Source organism: Aythya fuligula, chromosome 3 (genome assembly GCF_009819795.1).
Source record: "Aythya fuligula isolate bAytFul2 chromosome 3, bAytFul2.pri, whole genome shotgun sequence".
Lineage (NCBI taxonomy): Eukaryota > Metazoa > Chordata > Aves > Anseriformes > Anatidae > Aythya > Aythya fuligula.
The window spans coordinates 70,374,221-70,389,500 of NC_045561.1; the positions used below are offsets into that span (position 1 = coordinate 70,374,221).

At 51.9% G+C, this 15,280-nt stretch overlaps 1 protein-coding gene across 1 annotated transcript; it reads left to right on the forward strand.

The window, feature by feature from the left end:
• Positions 1-1,544: 1,544 nt before the first annotated feature.
• On the forward strand, positions 1,545-15,070 carry NR2E1 (nuclear receptor subfamily 2 group E member 1). The gene is made up of 9 exons (XM_032185421.1): positions 1,545-1,569; positions 5,937-6,082; positions 6,256-6,343; positions 6,560-6,795; positions 7,758-7,904; positions 12,124-12,220; positions 12,612-12,761; positions 13,002-13,107; positions 14,908-15,070. The coding sequence occupies exons 1-9, from the start codon at positions 1,545-1,547 to the stop codon at positions 15,068-15,070; spliced, it is 1,158 nt and encodes a 385-aa protein (XP_032041312.1).
• Positions 15,071-15,280: the final 210 nt, after the last annotated feature.

Genomic DNA, 15,280 nt, shown 5'->3' on the forward strand with positions numbered 1-15,280 from the left:
CTCTCCTCCCCTGGTGCTTTGGCCGTCGCCCAAGGAGGTGACCCTTTCCCTGCCTCCTGGAGGAGTGAAAATCCGCCTGCATCTCCCTTTCCTCGCGTTTCTTTGCTTTCTGGGGCCTCCTGGAGCAACTCCCCGGGACTCTGGGACAGCGCTCCCCAGGCTGCTTCCCGGCCTCCTTCCCTCGAGCATGCAGCAGCCGCAGGGAGGAAGACGAGGGTGAAAAACCCGAGCCAAAGGGCTCCCAAAGGGGGAGGAAGGCTCGGGCACCCCAGCGCTGCGGGGCCGGGCCCTCCTCTTCCTCCTGCCCAGCTCCCCACAGGCAGCAGCCGCGACTTCAGCTCCGGGCACTTCGGGACGTGCAGGGATTTCCCAAATTGGGGCAGGGCAAAGCTGTCCCTTGGGGGGGGGGAAAAAAAAAACCCTCCTGCCCTGCTCCCTGCTGCAAGAAGCAGGGGGGGACCTGCAGGATGCTCCCCCGGAGCCCCGCGGCGAGGACCAGGGCGAACCGCGGGGAAACGTAGAAGAAACGGGATCTTTCTCCCTCCTTGCTCTTTTCCTTTTGTCTCTATTTTTTTTCCCTTTCCCTTCATTTATGCTTTTTTTTTTTTTTTAGAGGGGGTCGCTTTTTCTGGCAGCGGGAGCCCAGGGGGAGCGAAGAGGCGGAATGGCCTGAGCAGCCGCCGGGTGCTTTTACTTTTATTTTTATGTTTTTATTTTATTTTTTTTAATTATTATTTTTTTGGCGGGGGGGAGCCGCTCGGAGGTTCATTAACATCATTCGCATTTTAACCCCTCTCCGCCGCTCGCTGACGTCAGGCGCCGCCGGGATTTTGGGGGGAAAGCGAGAGGGGAAGCGCGGTGGGCGAGGGGCGTCCCCTGCCCTCCCCGGCCGTCCCCTCCCCTCCCCGCCGCCTGTCACAGCCCCTCCGCCGCTATTAGAGAGGGGCCGAAGCCCGCAGCTCCGAAAAGCTCCAAGTCAGCTCCGAGGGGCGCGATGAACTTCTGCAAAGCTTTTCCCTTCGCAGAGCGCTCGCTGTCGGGGAGGCAGCCACAGCCTCCTCCTCTGACGCCTTTTCCCCCCTCGCCTTCTTTCGCCCGGCTCTGATCTCGCTGCTCCGAGGCGCTCGGCGGCTCCCCGCTCCCCATCCTACCTTCCTCCTCCTCCTCCTCCTCCTCCTCCTCCTCCTCCTCATTGTTGTCCTCGGTGCTCTGCCTCCCAGGAGCGCGGTGGAGAGCCCACTCCGCACCCCCCGCACCCTGCCGGGGTCCCGCGAGCATCTTGTGCCGGGTGGGGGGGGCGGCTCCAACTTTGGCTCGATTTCGTTTCTTTTTTTTTTTTTTTTTCTTTTTTTTTTATATCTATTTTTCCCCCTTCTTTTTCGCTCCTCGGGAGGAGGACATCGCCGGGCGGGCGGCGGCGAGGATGTGCCGGCCCCCGCAGCACTGAGAAGCCCCGAGGGGAGGCACCTGCCCGCCCTAAACCGGGGGGGGGGGGGTCCCGACACTTCGCCCCCGACTCGGCGGCTCTCCGGGGGGCTTCGAGCATGAGCAAGCCGGCGGGATCAACAAGTGGGTAATAACGCGCCCGAGGCTCCGAGCAGCATCCCCGGGCACGGCTCTGCAGCCTGGCCCGGGTTGTGGGGAGGGGGGGGTGGGGAAGGGGATAGCGGAGGGGAGGGATTTTTTTTTGGGGGGGGGTCCAGGCTGTGCTTTGGATCCGCACCCCCCGACATAGCGAAAAGAAAAAAAAAAATCTTGTAAAATCTTGTATTTCCCTCCCGAGCGGCAACGAATATATAGGATCCCGGCTCCCCCGAAGGAGCCTGGGCTGGGGGCTGCCCCCCAAGACCTCCCCCAAGGCTCCCCGAGCCCCCCAAGAAGCGGGGCGCGGAGCCGACCCCCGGCAGCGGCGGCCCCGGGGGCCGGAGGGGGCTGCGGCGGCGGGGAGCGGGCTGCTCGCTCCTGGGGCTCCTGGGGGGAAATTTGGGGTTTTTGGGGCACCACGAAGCTGACCCGAGCCTGCCGTCCCGCGGATTTTTTTTTTTTTTGTGGGGGGGGGGGTGATTATTTCTTTAGGGAGTTGCAAACTCCGCTCGCTCCACGCCGCCGAGGGGAGGATTTCGGCGCGGTGCTTTCTGCACACGCCGCTTCCAGCGGCACCAAACGAGCCCTGCGACGGGGAAAGCGGCAAAGAACTTAAAAGTCACATTTCCCTTAATCCCAAATCCATGCGCCTCATAACTGGGGAATTTAAAGCATGAGCAGCCGGCCTCGGCCGCTGTAATCCCGACGGGGCTCGGGGAGCGAGTGGGTAACATGGATGGAGTCAGTGACAAAGGGGGGGGGGAAAACACCCAATCCAATTTAATGTCTGACAAGTGATGGATCGGACGTTTATTTCCTCTCGGGCAGGCTCCCGGTGTCGCGGAGAGGCGGAAAAAATATATATATTAAAAAAAAAAAAAAAATCCTAATAATAATCCAGGCTGAGCCCGGAGGGGAGCGGAGGAGGCTCCTGCCCCCGCCACCCCAAAGGCCTCCTTCTTGTCCCGACCCGGCTCGGCCTCTGCCTCCCCGCAGGGCCAAGGGAAGGGTTTTGGGGGGGTCCTGGGGGGCTCCCCGTGGGCTGCAGATGCCGCTGGGGCCCGGCGAGCCCTCGGGTGGGCTCCGGGGAAGGGGCAGGGGGAGGCCGGGGGGCTGAGCCCCGAAGGAGGGCGCAGCCACCGCCGCGGACATTTTGCGCAGGGAGCCCCAGAGGCCGCGGATCCTCCTGCCAGCGTCCTGCTGCTGCTGGATCCCACCCCAAACCCCCTCTGCGTCCCCTCTGTCCCCCAGCCCTCCAGGCCTCTTGGGGACGGGGACACCACAGGCTCTGGGGGGGGCAGAGTCTGCCTGGGTGGGCAGCGAGACCCCATCCCGCCGCCCCCCGAGCCCAGCCTAACTTCTTTCAACAGCCTCTGATGGTAATTACAGTAATCGGGGCTGCCATATATCCTTTAAGCAATTATGACACACACACAGGGGGAAGAAAAAAAAAAAAAAAAAAAAAAAAAGAGCCCCCGGGGACCCCCCGTCGGGGAGGGGATGTGCAAAACGCTTTCCCAGCCGAACAGAAATCCCATTGCCTCGGCGCTGGGCTTCTGGGATGAAGCCGTACCTGGGCGCTTTTAGGTTTATCTCATCATCCCATGTCAGGCTGATATTCTCTGCCCACCCTCCCCGGCTCTTTTCATTCGTATTTGGCCCTGCCCGAAAGTTTTCTCCTAAAAACCTCGGCGCGGCGGGAACGGGATGGATGGGACGGGTGGGATGGGATGGGATGGGATGGGATGGGATGGGATGGGATGGGATGGGATGGGATGGGATGGGATGGGATGGCACGGGATGGCTCCGCTGCCGTGCCCCCCCCTCCTGCCCCTTCCTCCCGGCGCTCCGACGGCCGCGGTGAGCTGGGTTTGGTGCGGTTTTTATGGCTGTGGCTGCCTAAATCCTACAACGGAGCATCCGCGGTACCTATAGGCGCGCAGATAACGCAAGCGCGTTTCATTTTGTTTTATTTTCTTAAATTTTAAGGGGTTCCCAGGCTTAAAAAGCCGCTCGGGAAGGGCTGCCAAACCCAGCCGCCTTCGGGGTTCCCACGGCGGGCCGGGGGCGGGCGCTGGGGCCGGCTGGTGACGGGCTGGGCACGGGGATGCTCCGCTGCCTGTGCAGTCCCCGGGGCTTCCCCCCACCCCCAGCCTGTCCCTCCTCCTCCTCCTCCTCCTCCTCCTCCTCCTCCTCCTCCTCCTTTGTGTGTGTGTGTGTGTGTGTGCGCGGGGACCGTCTCCCCGAGGATGCCGAGGGCCGGGGAGGGAAGTGGAGCATTTTTCCTCCCCCCCCCACCCCGTTGGCATTGTGCGATATCCGAATTCCCATGCTACACTTTTTGACGGGTCACTGGTGCCCCAATAGGCAGGTGGCAAGGAGGGCTTGTAATTACACACTCCCAGGAGCCGTGCCTTGGCCCCAGCCCTCCCCACGGGCTCCTACCTGCGGCTCCAAAGCTCGCGGGCAGCGGGGCGGGGTGGCAGGGGGGTCCCGGGGGTTGCCCCCGTTATTAATTGCGTAAAAAAAAAAAAAAAAAAAAAAAAAAAAAAAAAAAGTTTTCTATTCTTTAACCTCTCCCCCCGCCGCCCCCCCTGCCGCCCGCAGTCCCTAACCTAATCCCCGGCCCTCTAGCCGAGCTGTGTATAGCAGCTGTCGGGTCACATTTAGGGGAGAAGCTGGCAGCTTGTGCTCATTGGAGGCAGTCAAACGAGTTTCAATGGGCAAAATCATTAAGTTAACACTTTATCTAATGTCCCTATTGTCCGCCGGCAGGCATTGTCTTAGAGCCCCAGCGCAGACGTCTGAAAGCATCCCGGGCTCCCAAAGCCTCCAGGGAGCCCCCGGAGCCCCCGGCCCGCAGCCAGACCCCGGCGCAGCGCCCTAAAAAAGGGGGACGGCATCGGGAGGGGGCTGGGGTCGGGATAGAGGGGGTAGGGGGCGTCTGGGGGGGTTGGAGAGGAGAGGAGAGGAGAGGAGAGGAGAGGAGAGGAGAGGAGAGGAGAGGAGAGGAGAGGAGAGGAGAGGAGAGGAGAGGAGAGGAGAGGAGAGGAGAGGAGAGGAGAGGAGAGGAGAGGGAGAGGGAGAGGGAGAGGGAGAGGGAGAAGAGAAGAGAAGAGAAGAGAAGAGAAGAGAAGAGAAGAGAAGAGAAGAGAAGAGAAGAGAAGAGAAGAGAAGAGAAGAGAAGAGAAGAGAAGAGAAGAGAAGAGAAGAGAAGAGAAGAGAAGAGAAGAGAAGAGAAGAGAAGAGAAGAGAAGAGAAGAGAAGAGAAAAGAAAAGAAAAGAAAAGAAAAGAAAAGAAAAGAAAAGAAAAGAAAAGAAAAGAAAAGAAAAGAAAAGAAAAGAAAAGAAAAGAAAAGAAAAGAAAAGAAAAGAAAAGAAAAGAAAAATAGAGGAGAAAATGTAGAGGAGAAAAAGTATAGGGGAAAAAGTATAGAAGAAAAGAAGAGGAAAGGAAAGGAAAGGAAAGGAAAGGAAAGGAAAGGAAAGGAAAGGAAAGGAAAGGAAAGGAAAGGAAAGGAAAGGAAAGGAAAGGAAAGGAAAGGAAAGGAAAGGAAAGGAAAGGAAAGGAAAGGAAAGGAAAGGAAAGGAAAGGAAAGGAAAGGAAAGGAAAGGAAAGGAAAGGAAAGGAAAGGAAAGGAAAGGAAAGGAAAGGAAAGGAAAGGAAAGGAAAGGAAAGGAAAGGAAAGGAAAGGAAAGGAAAGGAAAGGAAAAAAAAATGAAAAAACGAATAATGAAAAAATGAAAAACGAAAAAGGAAAAAGGGAAAAGGAAAAGCGGACGGGCAGAGGGAAGCCAGGCGCCCAGCAGGGTTTAGCGGGACTCTCGGCAGGGGCCCGGCCGCCTCTCCTCGAGCTTTTCCCCCTCTCCGGGCGCTGCCGGCCCGGTCCCGGCTCTGCCCCGGGGGTGCCCGCGGTGCCTCCCCCGCCGCTGCCCCCCGGGTGCCGGCTGCCCCCCGCTCCCGGCCCCGGTGCCCGGGCTTGCGGCGGGGACGAGGAGGTCCCTTCGGCTCCTGGTGGCCCGGTTTGGTTTGGGTTTCTTACGGGGCTCGGTCTGCGGCAGGAACGCCCCCCAAGCCCGCTGCCCCCCCCCCCCCCAGCCGCAGCCGCAGCCGCGAGCCCCCCCTTGCAAAGCGGGTCCCGGCGATTACAGGAGATCCGAATAAACGTAGCGGTGCATGAATAATGCTCATTGTGGAAAACTGACACTTGCTCAAGGAAAAGAAAGTTGGCTATAAAATCACTTCATTATTTGCTTGTACCGCAGCTCCGGGGCTAATCCCTCCGGAGGTCAGGCTGCTTAGCGCTCCCTCTCTCCCTCCCTCTCTCCCCCTCTCCCTCCTCCGCTTTCAGGTCGCATTTTGGACATCCCCTGCAAAGTGTGCGGGGACCGCAGCTCCGGGAAGCACTACGGGGTGTACGCCTGCGATGGCTGCTCGGGGTTTTTCAAGCGGAGCATCAGGAGGAACAGGACCTATGTGTGCAAATCGGGGAACCAGGTAGGCTGCGCACCCCTCCCGGAGCCTCTGCGCCCCGAAACAGCCCCGGGGGACACCGGGGAGCCCCGGGGAGGTCGCCGCCGTCGCTGTCTCGGGTGCTGAAGGCTCGGCCCGGCTTGGCCCGGCTCGGTTGGGCTCGGCCCGGCTCTCCCCGATGTCCCTTTGCCTTGCAGGGGGGCTGCCCGGTGGACAAGACACACAGGAACCAGTGCCGGGCCTGCCGGCTGAAGAAGTGCTTGGAAGTCAACATGAACAAAGACGGTACCTGCCGCCTCGCTGGGGCTGGACCCCAAAAAGGGAGGGAGTCAAGGGAGCCCACCCCAAGGGACCCCCCCTTTCCTTCCCTTGGGTCGCCCCCTGTGATGGGGGACCCCCAGCAGTGGGTGGGGGCTGGCAGTGGGAAGGACTCGGGGTGGAGGGGACCCCATCCAAGCAGGGGCACCCTTGGGGTCACCGCCTCTCCTCGGTGTCCCGCAGCCGTGCAGCACGAGCGGGGACCCCGGACGTCGACGATACGCAAGCAGGTGGCCCTCTACTTCCGCGGGCACAAGGAGGAGAGCGGCGGCGCCCCGCATTTCCCCGCCGCCGCCCTGCCGGCGCCCGCCTTCTTCACCGCCGTCTCCCAGCTGGAGCCCCACGGCCTGGAGCTGGCCGCCGTCGCCGGCACCCCCGAGAGGCAGGCCCTGGTGGGCCTGGCACAGCCCACCCCCAAGGTCAGACCCCGCACCGGCCCCCCAGGGGTACTTGGAGAAGAGCAAGGCGTGAGGTGTTGCGGGTTGTGGTGGGGACTCTGTTTTTATGTCCCTAAAGTGCTCTGGATAGACAAAGTGCAAGGGGTGAGAGGTCCCAGCAGGATGGAGGGTGCTGAAGGACCAGCTGATAACCCACTCCTCCTGCCTGCAGCCCGCCACGGCCTCAGCTGCACAGGAATGAGCCACCGGGGAATCTTCGTCAAGCCCTTTGCAATAGCATTTCATGTATTTCCAGCACCTAGAAAATTGGACAGCGGACCACTTAAATAGCTCTGCATTTCGAGTTGGTAGCTTGGTGTCATGAACACGACCATCACGTGTAGTTGTATATTATGCCTTGCAAAACACTGAATCAGAAATTATTTAGCTAGTAAATATACAACATGTTTGAAAACATAACTCCATTACGTGCTGTAGGTGGGTACAGTTAGCTCCAGGCATCTGCTTACAGCCTGTTGCAGTCGGGGAGTGAGACAAAGGGTGAGGCTCCACATGGATTTACTGCTCTGCCATGCAAAGCTGGGCTGCTGAAGCAGCCTCTGAAGCACAAGTTATATGTATAAAAAAAAAAAATCCTTAATCAAACTTGCATTCTTGTAACTCTTCCACCAGAGGCGTGCCACTCTGTGACAGGGTAAAGGATGACACCGTATTTAATAGTTTTTTTTCCCTGATGTAGTAATTTTCTTTTCCCCTCAACACCCTCCGGTGAACTGTTCCAGTAGTGCAGCCCATCCACAAACAGCTCAGAGTGGTTTGGAGGGGGCCCGCTGAAAGCAATGCCATCTGGTTGCAGAACAAGAGAGTGCACACCGCGTACGGGGCACGAGCGTGATTCACTGAATGGCAGCTGGATGGGAGAGGACGATCAGGCTGCCTCGGTGGCATTGTATGAAGTTGCTTTATTTTCTTTTTGACATTAGTATCCGCACGAAGTCAATGGCACCCCCATGTATCTCTACGAAGTGGCCACCGAATCCGTCTGCGAGTCAGCAGCCAGACTTCTGTTCATGAGCATCAAGTGGGCCAAGAGCGTCCCAGCCTTCTCCACCTTGTCCTTACAAGACCAGGTAAGGCACCTACAGATGAAATGGCATCCGTCGGGCCTGCCTGATACAGAAGGCTCAGAGCACAGGTTGGGTCCTAAACCTTCAATTACTTGTGGCTCAACTTTTTCTTCCATAAAATGGGAAACAGTATAACATTTTCTCAATGAGACGTGCTTAGTTAAGCGTACAGCCCAGGATATGAGTGAGGTGATTTCTGAAAATCATTCCCTCCCTCACACCTCTCCTCTCCTCTCCTCTCCTCTCCTCTCCTCTCCTCTCCTCTCCTCTCCTCTCCTCTCCTCTCCTCTCCTCTCCTCTCCTCTCCTCTCCTCTCCTCTCCTCTCCTCTCCTCTCCTCTCCTCTCCTCTCCTCTCCTCTCCTCTCCTCTCCTCTCCTCTCCTCTCCTCTCCTCTTCACATAATTTTTCACCTAGTCAACATTTTTTCCTTGTTCACGTTGGTTTCAGTGAACTTACAATTACTCCAATATAGTGGAAGCCAAATTTGGCCAGCCCCCAATATTTCTCACCGTTAATTAAAATCTTCCCTAATTTGTCTTGTTTTCCTCTATGACAATTTGCCTTTGCCTCAAGTAAATCACATGTGAACCATATGAGCTGAAGCAATTTCTTAATGACTTGATTCTTGATGAGGACTCTGCGTGCCTTGTAAAACGCACTAATTTAAAAAAAAGTAATCAGATAATTATAAAATGGAAGGGGGGAAATCTATGCAAAGCTCCAATCAAAAAATGGATACCTAACACTTTGATACGATTGAGCTGATTTCACAAAATGGTAACTAGAGATGTTGTGCCTTAGGTGTCACATATACCAGGTTCCAGGGGGAAGGTTGCAGTTCATATGCAAACACGGATTTTGAACAGAAGGAAAGGACTTCTTAGGAAACCAAGAGGGGTTTCTAACTAAGGGCTAAGGTATATTGAATAGTCCCTTTTCTAGCACCAGACCCCCATTTTGAAATCCCTGTCATTAGGGTAGACAACCAGGGACAGATTAGACCCCACTCAGCTCCAGCTGAGGGGAGGGATGGGGCAGGCCCAGGGGTTACACAGCCACCTTTAGGAAGGCAGCAGCCCCAGATCAAAGTGCTGTTTTCTACTGCTGTCTCCTGCTGCTGTTACTCCTACGGAGCACCAGATCTGCCACATGAAGCAGCTGAAGAAAGGTCCCGACATCAAGAAGAAGCAGCAAGGGTGCTGCTCCAGCAGGGCCTCAGGGCATGGGAAGGAGACGGATCCATCTCTTGGCCAGTGATGTCCACAGCAAACAACAGTGTCCACAGGGAGCTGAAGAAGCAAAGGAGAAGGCCTCGTTCAGCATAATAAGGACGCATTTCCCAAAAGTCACCTCTGCTTGTGTGGGGAGAAGGTGGGCAGCAGGATTTGGGAGCAAGAGACGTCTCCACTGCACGTGACAAACACAGCTCAAACAGCAAGGCCTGCTCAGCTGCCATAGATAGCAGACTGCTCCCCTTGTCTTTACGTGACCTGGTTCACCTCCAGGGGCTCCCGTTAGTGAATTACCCACGTGTTAAAGTCCCAGCCTCTCCTCAACATCCCCTTCACTCACCGGACCTCACCGCGAGACAATTTTTGGAGCTGCTCTGACACCAGCCTTTTTTCACGTGATTCCCCTGTCACATTCAGGAGAGCTGGAGAAGAAACAACTCTGATTTTAATCACCTCATATCGCGAATAATCAGACAGTTGATTTTTATAATACTGCCACCGCACTATTTAATTTGACAATGGCCCAGCTGTAAATGTCTGAATTTCTCTTTTTGTATCCCTGACATCTGCTCAAGTAGAGCCTAAAAAACCTTCTCCTGGATTTTGCTTTTGTTTCGTGCTCTTCTGAAAAGGCAAGGACATTGTGATTCCAGGACTCTGTTTCGTCTCGAAGGCAAGGAAATAAGCAGAAGCCAATTTGCTGACAAAACACAAGCCTGCGGATAGCTGTGTCGCTCCCGCACACCTGCCCGGCTTGTCCCTCAGAGAGGTTGGCCCAACGCAAGTCACCAAGAGAAGGTCACGCCAACAAGGATGGGATTGATTCAGGAGCAAAAACAGGTCCTTCAGAAAGCCTGGTATTTCTCGTTTCTTTGAAGGAGGAGGGCTGAGGATGACTTCAGCATGAATTATTTTAATTGGTGGTTTTACAGACTTATGCATAGGCATGAAGAAAGCTTCAGCTATTGGGATAGTCTCTTATTTGTAAAGTCCTCTGACTTTAAACACTTGGGGAAAAAGAACAGATGAAATCGATATCTTCCAGGAACCACCATTCACTACCATTGTATCTGCATGAATGAGTGGCAAAAAAAAGTTTTACAAAAGCAAATGAAAGGTTGGCAAATCATTTCCTATGTCATCCAGAAACCTGTATATCCATCAGGATTATCTGGAGGAGGGGAAGACTTGCAGGCAGGTTCAGCTGCTCTCAGACCAGAGCTGAGGTTGGTGCTGTGCCTAGACTCCCCCCACATTTCCTACAAAAATCTGGGCAGCTTCTAGTGTTGTAAAGTCCAATTAATTTATTTCAAACAGTAATTACATGTAAACAGAGGCAGAAATACTTTCCTGTCACAGTTTCTTTAGCCAAGTTCTGCAGAAGTTCTGCAAAGCACATAGCACAAAAAAGCACAAAATGGGCATAAGCCTGTAACGATGAGACTCTGAGAGCTCTTCCTCCCATTTTGATCAGAACAGGGTGGTTTAAAACCCTTAATACTGTTAGGTGCTAACACATGGATAAAGGATTCATTTTTAGTGCATGTTTTCCGTACCATTTATAACTTTCATATATCTGATTCCAAGGAGATAATAATTCATTTGGTATGATTTTTTGTTTGTTTGTTTGTTGTTTTTGTTTGTTTTTCCTTTTTCATAATCTTCCTAATATATCCTCCTTCCTATCTTCCTAAGATGAGAAGCTGCTGATACTTTCAGGGGCCATAGCAGTATTAATGTGGTTTGCTTTTTTGCTGCATGTTCTGTGCAATCTGTTTTCACTGCATGGAGCCACCAGATGACCCCTTGTGAGTCCACTACAATCCTCATCCCTCCAAATCTCTCCCACCCTATAGAGAAATGTGATGTCCCAGCCATTTGTATGCACTACAGCATGTCCTTTAGGCTGGGCCAGGGAACTAATGACTTTCTGCTGAAAACCAAGCCCTCCAAACCCCTCCTAAGAGTCGATCCGGGCCAACAATCCATAGATGCTCTCAAGACTTAAATATTTCTGTTCTGGCTCTGCCATCTGCATTACCAGGAGTCATGTCTCCTCAGATGCACCAGTGCCTCTCCACGGAAATCGATGGCATTGCTTCCAAAAAAAAAACACCACATCATCCATAAAGCCAGACGATGCACAAAAATCGCAGAGAACCAGCAGTGCTGTCAGCTTAGCTGCGGCTGGCACGCTAAGTTCAGAGCCCACTGCCTGGGTGACCACAATTTGTGCTGTTAGGGAGAGCTGAAAACATGAGGCGTGTGGCTGTATTCGAGTTCCTCCTCCCTTGCCCCTCCGTCGATGGCTTCCCCAGCCCTGCTTCTCAGGCTTTCTGAAAGGAAACAGCGTTTACTGACTGGAATTCCTGAGTCATTTGAGGCAAAAAGCAGGAAAATAGGTGGCATTGAGTATTTGTATGTGTGTGCAGATGCTGTGCTTGAAAGAGCTGAAGATTTCCTTAGGAAGGAAGGGGTTAAACGTACATATGTGGTCTAAAGCAGTGCTCCCTACCCCGTGATGCAATTCCAGGCTTTTCCTCAGAAATCCTGCCTTCAGGAGGGAAAGGAAGGTAGTCCCTAGAGAGCGATAGGAAAGCACCCTTCCAGCTTGCTCTAGGACAGCTCTACATGGCCACGGAGAGGAGAGCCCACACTGATAGGAGTCATGCTGAAAAATAGAGGCAAGCACTCCTGTCATGGGTGAGCTCTCTGGGGCAGGAGCTGTCACTCCCCTTTCTCCTTCTGCTCCCGTTTGGTGTCCAACACGGTGCACAGGGAGCCAACACCGCGTGTTTCGCTACAATGCATGGACTTATTTCGAGACACCTTCTCAAAAAGCTAAGAGAAGAGCTAACGCATTCTGTGGGGAAAATACCATGACAGGCATTTAAAGTAGTTTTTAAAATAACAGAAATTTACATATTTAAATTGTTTATAAATCTATAAATTATACACTATGTTATATTGTACATCTATTGTATGACAGCTGATGCTTTTGGAAGATGCTTGGAGAGAACTGTTTGTTCTAGGAATAGCACAATGGGCCATTCCAGTTGATGCTAACACTCTACTGGCTGTATCTGGTAAGAATTGCACAATTTAATGACTTTGTTACAAAAATTACCATAAAAATACATTACTGAAAAAAGAACAACATGTAAAGAATAACAAATTCCTACTGAACAATGGAGCATACCTGTCATTTATAAATCTATATTTAAATGCAAATAATGTTGTTTTGTTGTATTCATGACTGCTTGCATTGTCATTTAAATGCAAATTACTGTGTTTGTTATCATCCAAGAGAAGATTTTATATTAACTTTCATACAATATAGTCAGTTTACATGGAACCAGATAGACAAGTGTGACAATAGAATGGATATTGATACACAGGATTTTGTCAGAAATCAATATAAAATAAAGCAAATGCCTTTAATATTATTTATTTCATCTGCTTCTGTTTCTCTTTCAGGCATGAACGGTGACAATACAGATTCTCAGAAGCTGAATAAAATTATTTCAGAAATACAGGCTTTACAGGAGGTTGTGGCTAGATTTAGACAACTCCGGCTAGATGCTACTGAATTTGCCTGTCTCAAATGCATTGTCACTTTTAAAGCTGGTAAGCAGAAATAATCTCTCACTAGTCTGTCCTGATAGCTTTGAGGTTGCTACTTTAAAGCAAAAAATGACGTTTTAAACCAGATGTAGTGTTACATCACCCAACAGGTTTCCTGGCATTAAATTCCAGTAGTCAGTGCGGTATTTTGAAAGGCTGACAATGGAGTGCTTAGCCCTCACAGATAGCATCAGCTGAACTGTTTTGACCCACGCTGAACTAAGTAACTGATCTGCTTTCCAGTGCCGACACACAGTGGCTCTGAGCTGAGGAGCTTCCGAAACGCTGCCGCGATAGCTGCCCTCCAAGACGAAGCCCAGCTCACCCTGAACAGCTACATTCACACCAGGTAGGTGAGCAGCGCCTCCTTCAAGTCTTTCCTGCAGGCGTAGGGGCCAAATCCTGCTCTGGCTGTAGCAAAAGTGACATTTCCACTGACTGCCGTGGCGACTAGGCTTTTACAGCCAGTACAAATTGACTGCCAGCCTGCTGGGATTTGGCATTTCCCGATGAAATGAGGAAGATGGGGTTTATTCAGACAAATGGAAAATGGTAAAAGGAGGAATCTCCCCTTGCGAAGTGATACTGCTGTGGAGCATTTTGCATTTCAGAAGGCTAGGTTTTCTCTACATTTTACTCTATTAAGCAATGCCAGTAGTGATACTCAACATCTCACCCCACAGCACTGTAAGTGCTTATCAGCCAAGATCTCCAATACAGTTAGTTCCCCATGTCATTTCGCCCATTTTGTAGACAAATTGAGACACGGGGAAGCTACATGGCTCTTCTGAGATGCTATCCTAAATCTGTGTTCGGGTTGAAATGAAAAACCCGCAATTTGTGAATCCCATTTTGGTGACAGAGCAGGGTGATGCGAATCATTGCTTTGGGAAGAAAAGATTACCTGTCCCATCCAGCACAAGAGTCCCATGGGGTACAGGAATGTTAAAACCTGCTGTAAAAGTTGTAGCTGACATGCCACGAAGTATACGGAGGTAAACTCAGGAATGGGTGAAATGTACTGTGCGAAATGCAAACCCACGCTCTGTAACAGCTGGCTGAGAACAGGTGAGCAGCCTCCTGCTATGGACCATTTTGGAGTCGGGGGATGGAGGAGAGGCCAGGAGAATGCACCTAACACCTCCTGCACCAGCTGCTTGGGTGGTTCAGGACTGGGGAGAACAGCGAGAGGTCTTGCAAAGTCCCAGCCTCAGTCTGTTAGCTGCAGTGGAGGTCCATGAGGCTAGCACAGTGGCAGACAGAGTGGTACTCAAACAAGCTCAAACTCCCATTGCAGGGTATCAAAGCCTTTCTAGAAAGGGAGAAACCCAAGCTCCACTAACAGAACTGTCACGCTGACTCCAATGGGATGAGGCTTTCAGCTTGTTTCACCCTCAGGCTTGAATTTACTGTCCTGCCAGTGTGACCGCAGTATCAGCCTCCTGATCTCGGTGGAGTCACTTTCAGTAGGACGCAAGGGAGGACCAACGTGGGGAGCAGGATGTTTCTCCATGACCTACTCCTTCTTTTAGGGACACCACTGCAACTCAGGGCTTGAGAATCACACTGACGTAAAGTCAGTGTAAGCACAACTAGGCGCCATATCCCGTGTTGTGTTGGTTTCAAAAGCTGGGAGAAAGGATGGAAAAGCTTATTACGCAAATACATTACCTGGGGACAAAACACAGCTTCTTTAATCAAAAATTTTCTTTCTAAATGTCAATTGTTATTAAACGTGTAAGGCAACCAGAAGGAGGCAAAATGATTACCATGACAATCCAGCTAGGTCTAAATTGCACTTTAAATGACAGGGTATTTATTATAGGTCAAGCTCTTCCCTGAACTGCATCAAGAACATAGTTGTTGTCTGAGAGACAAACCAGAGCAGATCCTGCCTCTGTATTGCTCCTGCTCTGAGGGGATAAACAAAGGAGCTAATCAAAACTCAGAGACCTTGGTCTATATTCTGCTAACCTCCATTAGGAGAGTTTGCCTTGGGGTCAACCTTCTGGCTCATGTGAGTACAAAACAGGGTTTTAGCACAGGTAGCGCCCATCTGTGCAATTTTTCTACGAAGCGAAAGATTTTCTTTGGAAAAACATCTAAAAACTTCAATAACACTTTTTTTTTTCCTCTCTCCGTTTCCCAGGTACCCCACACAACCCTGTCGTTTTGGAAAACTTTTATTGCTTTTACCAGCTTTACGTTCGATTAGTCCATCTACAATAGAAGAAGTGTTTTTCAAAAAGACCATTGGGAATGTACCAATTACAAGACTGCTTTCAGATATGTACAAATCCAGTGACATATAAATTACCTTAAAGCAAACCATCAGGACGGACAGTTTGAGAAGAACTTTTATCTATGGAGAATAAGCCTCAACTAACAAAACCTACAGGAAGCATAAGCCTGGGAATGTTTAGCCTTTAAACTCATTGACAAAAAATACCCCAGTAGATATGATTCTGCTGCTCTGAACAGAGCGATTTAGATCATGGAGAGAAAGCTTTGTTCTGCAGAAA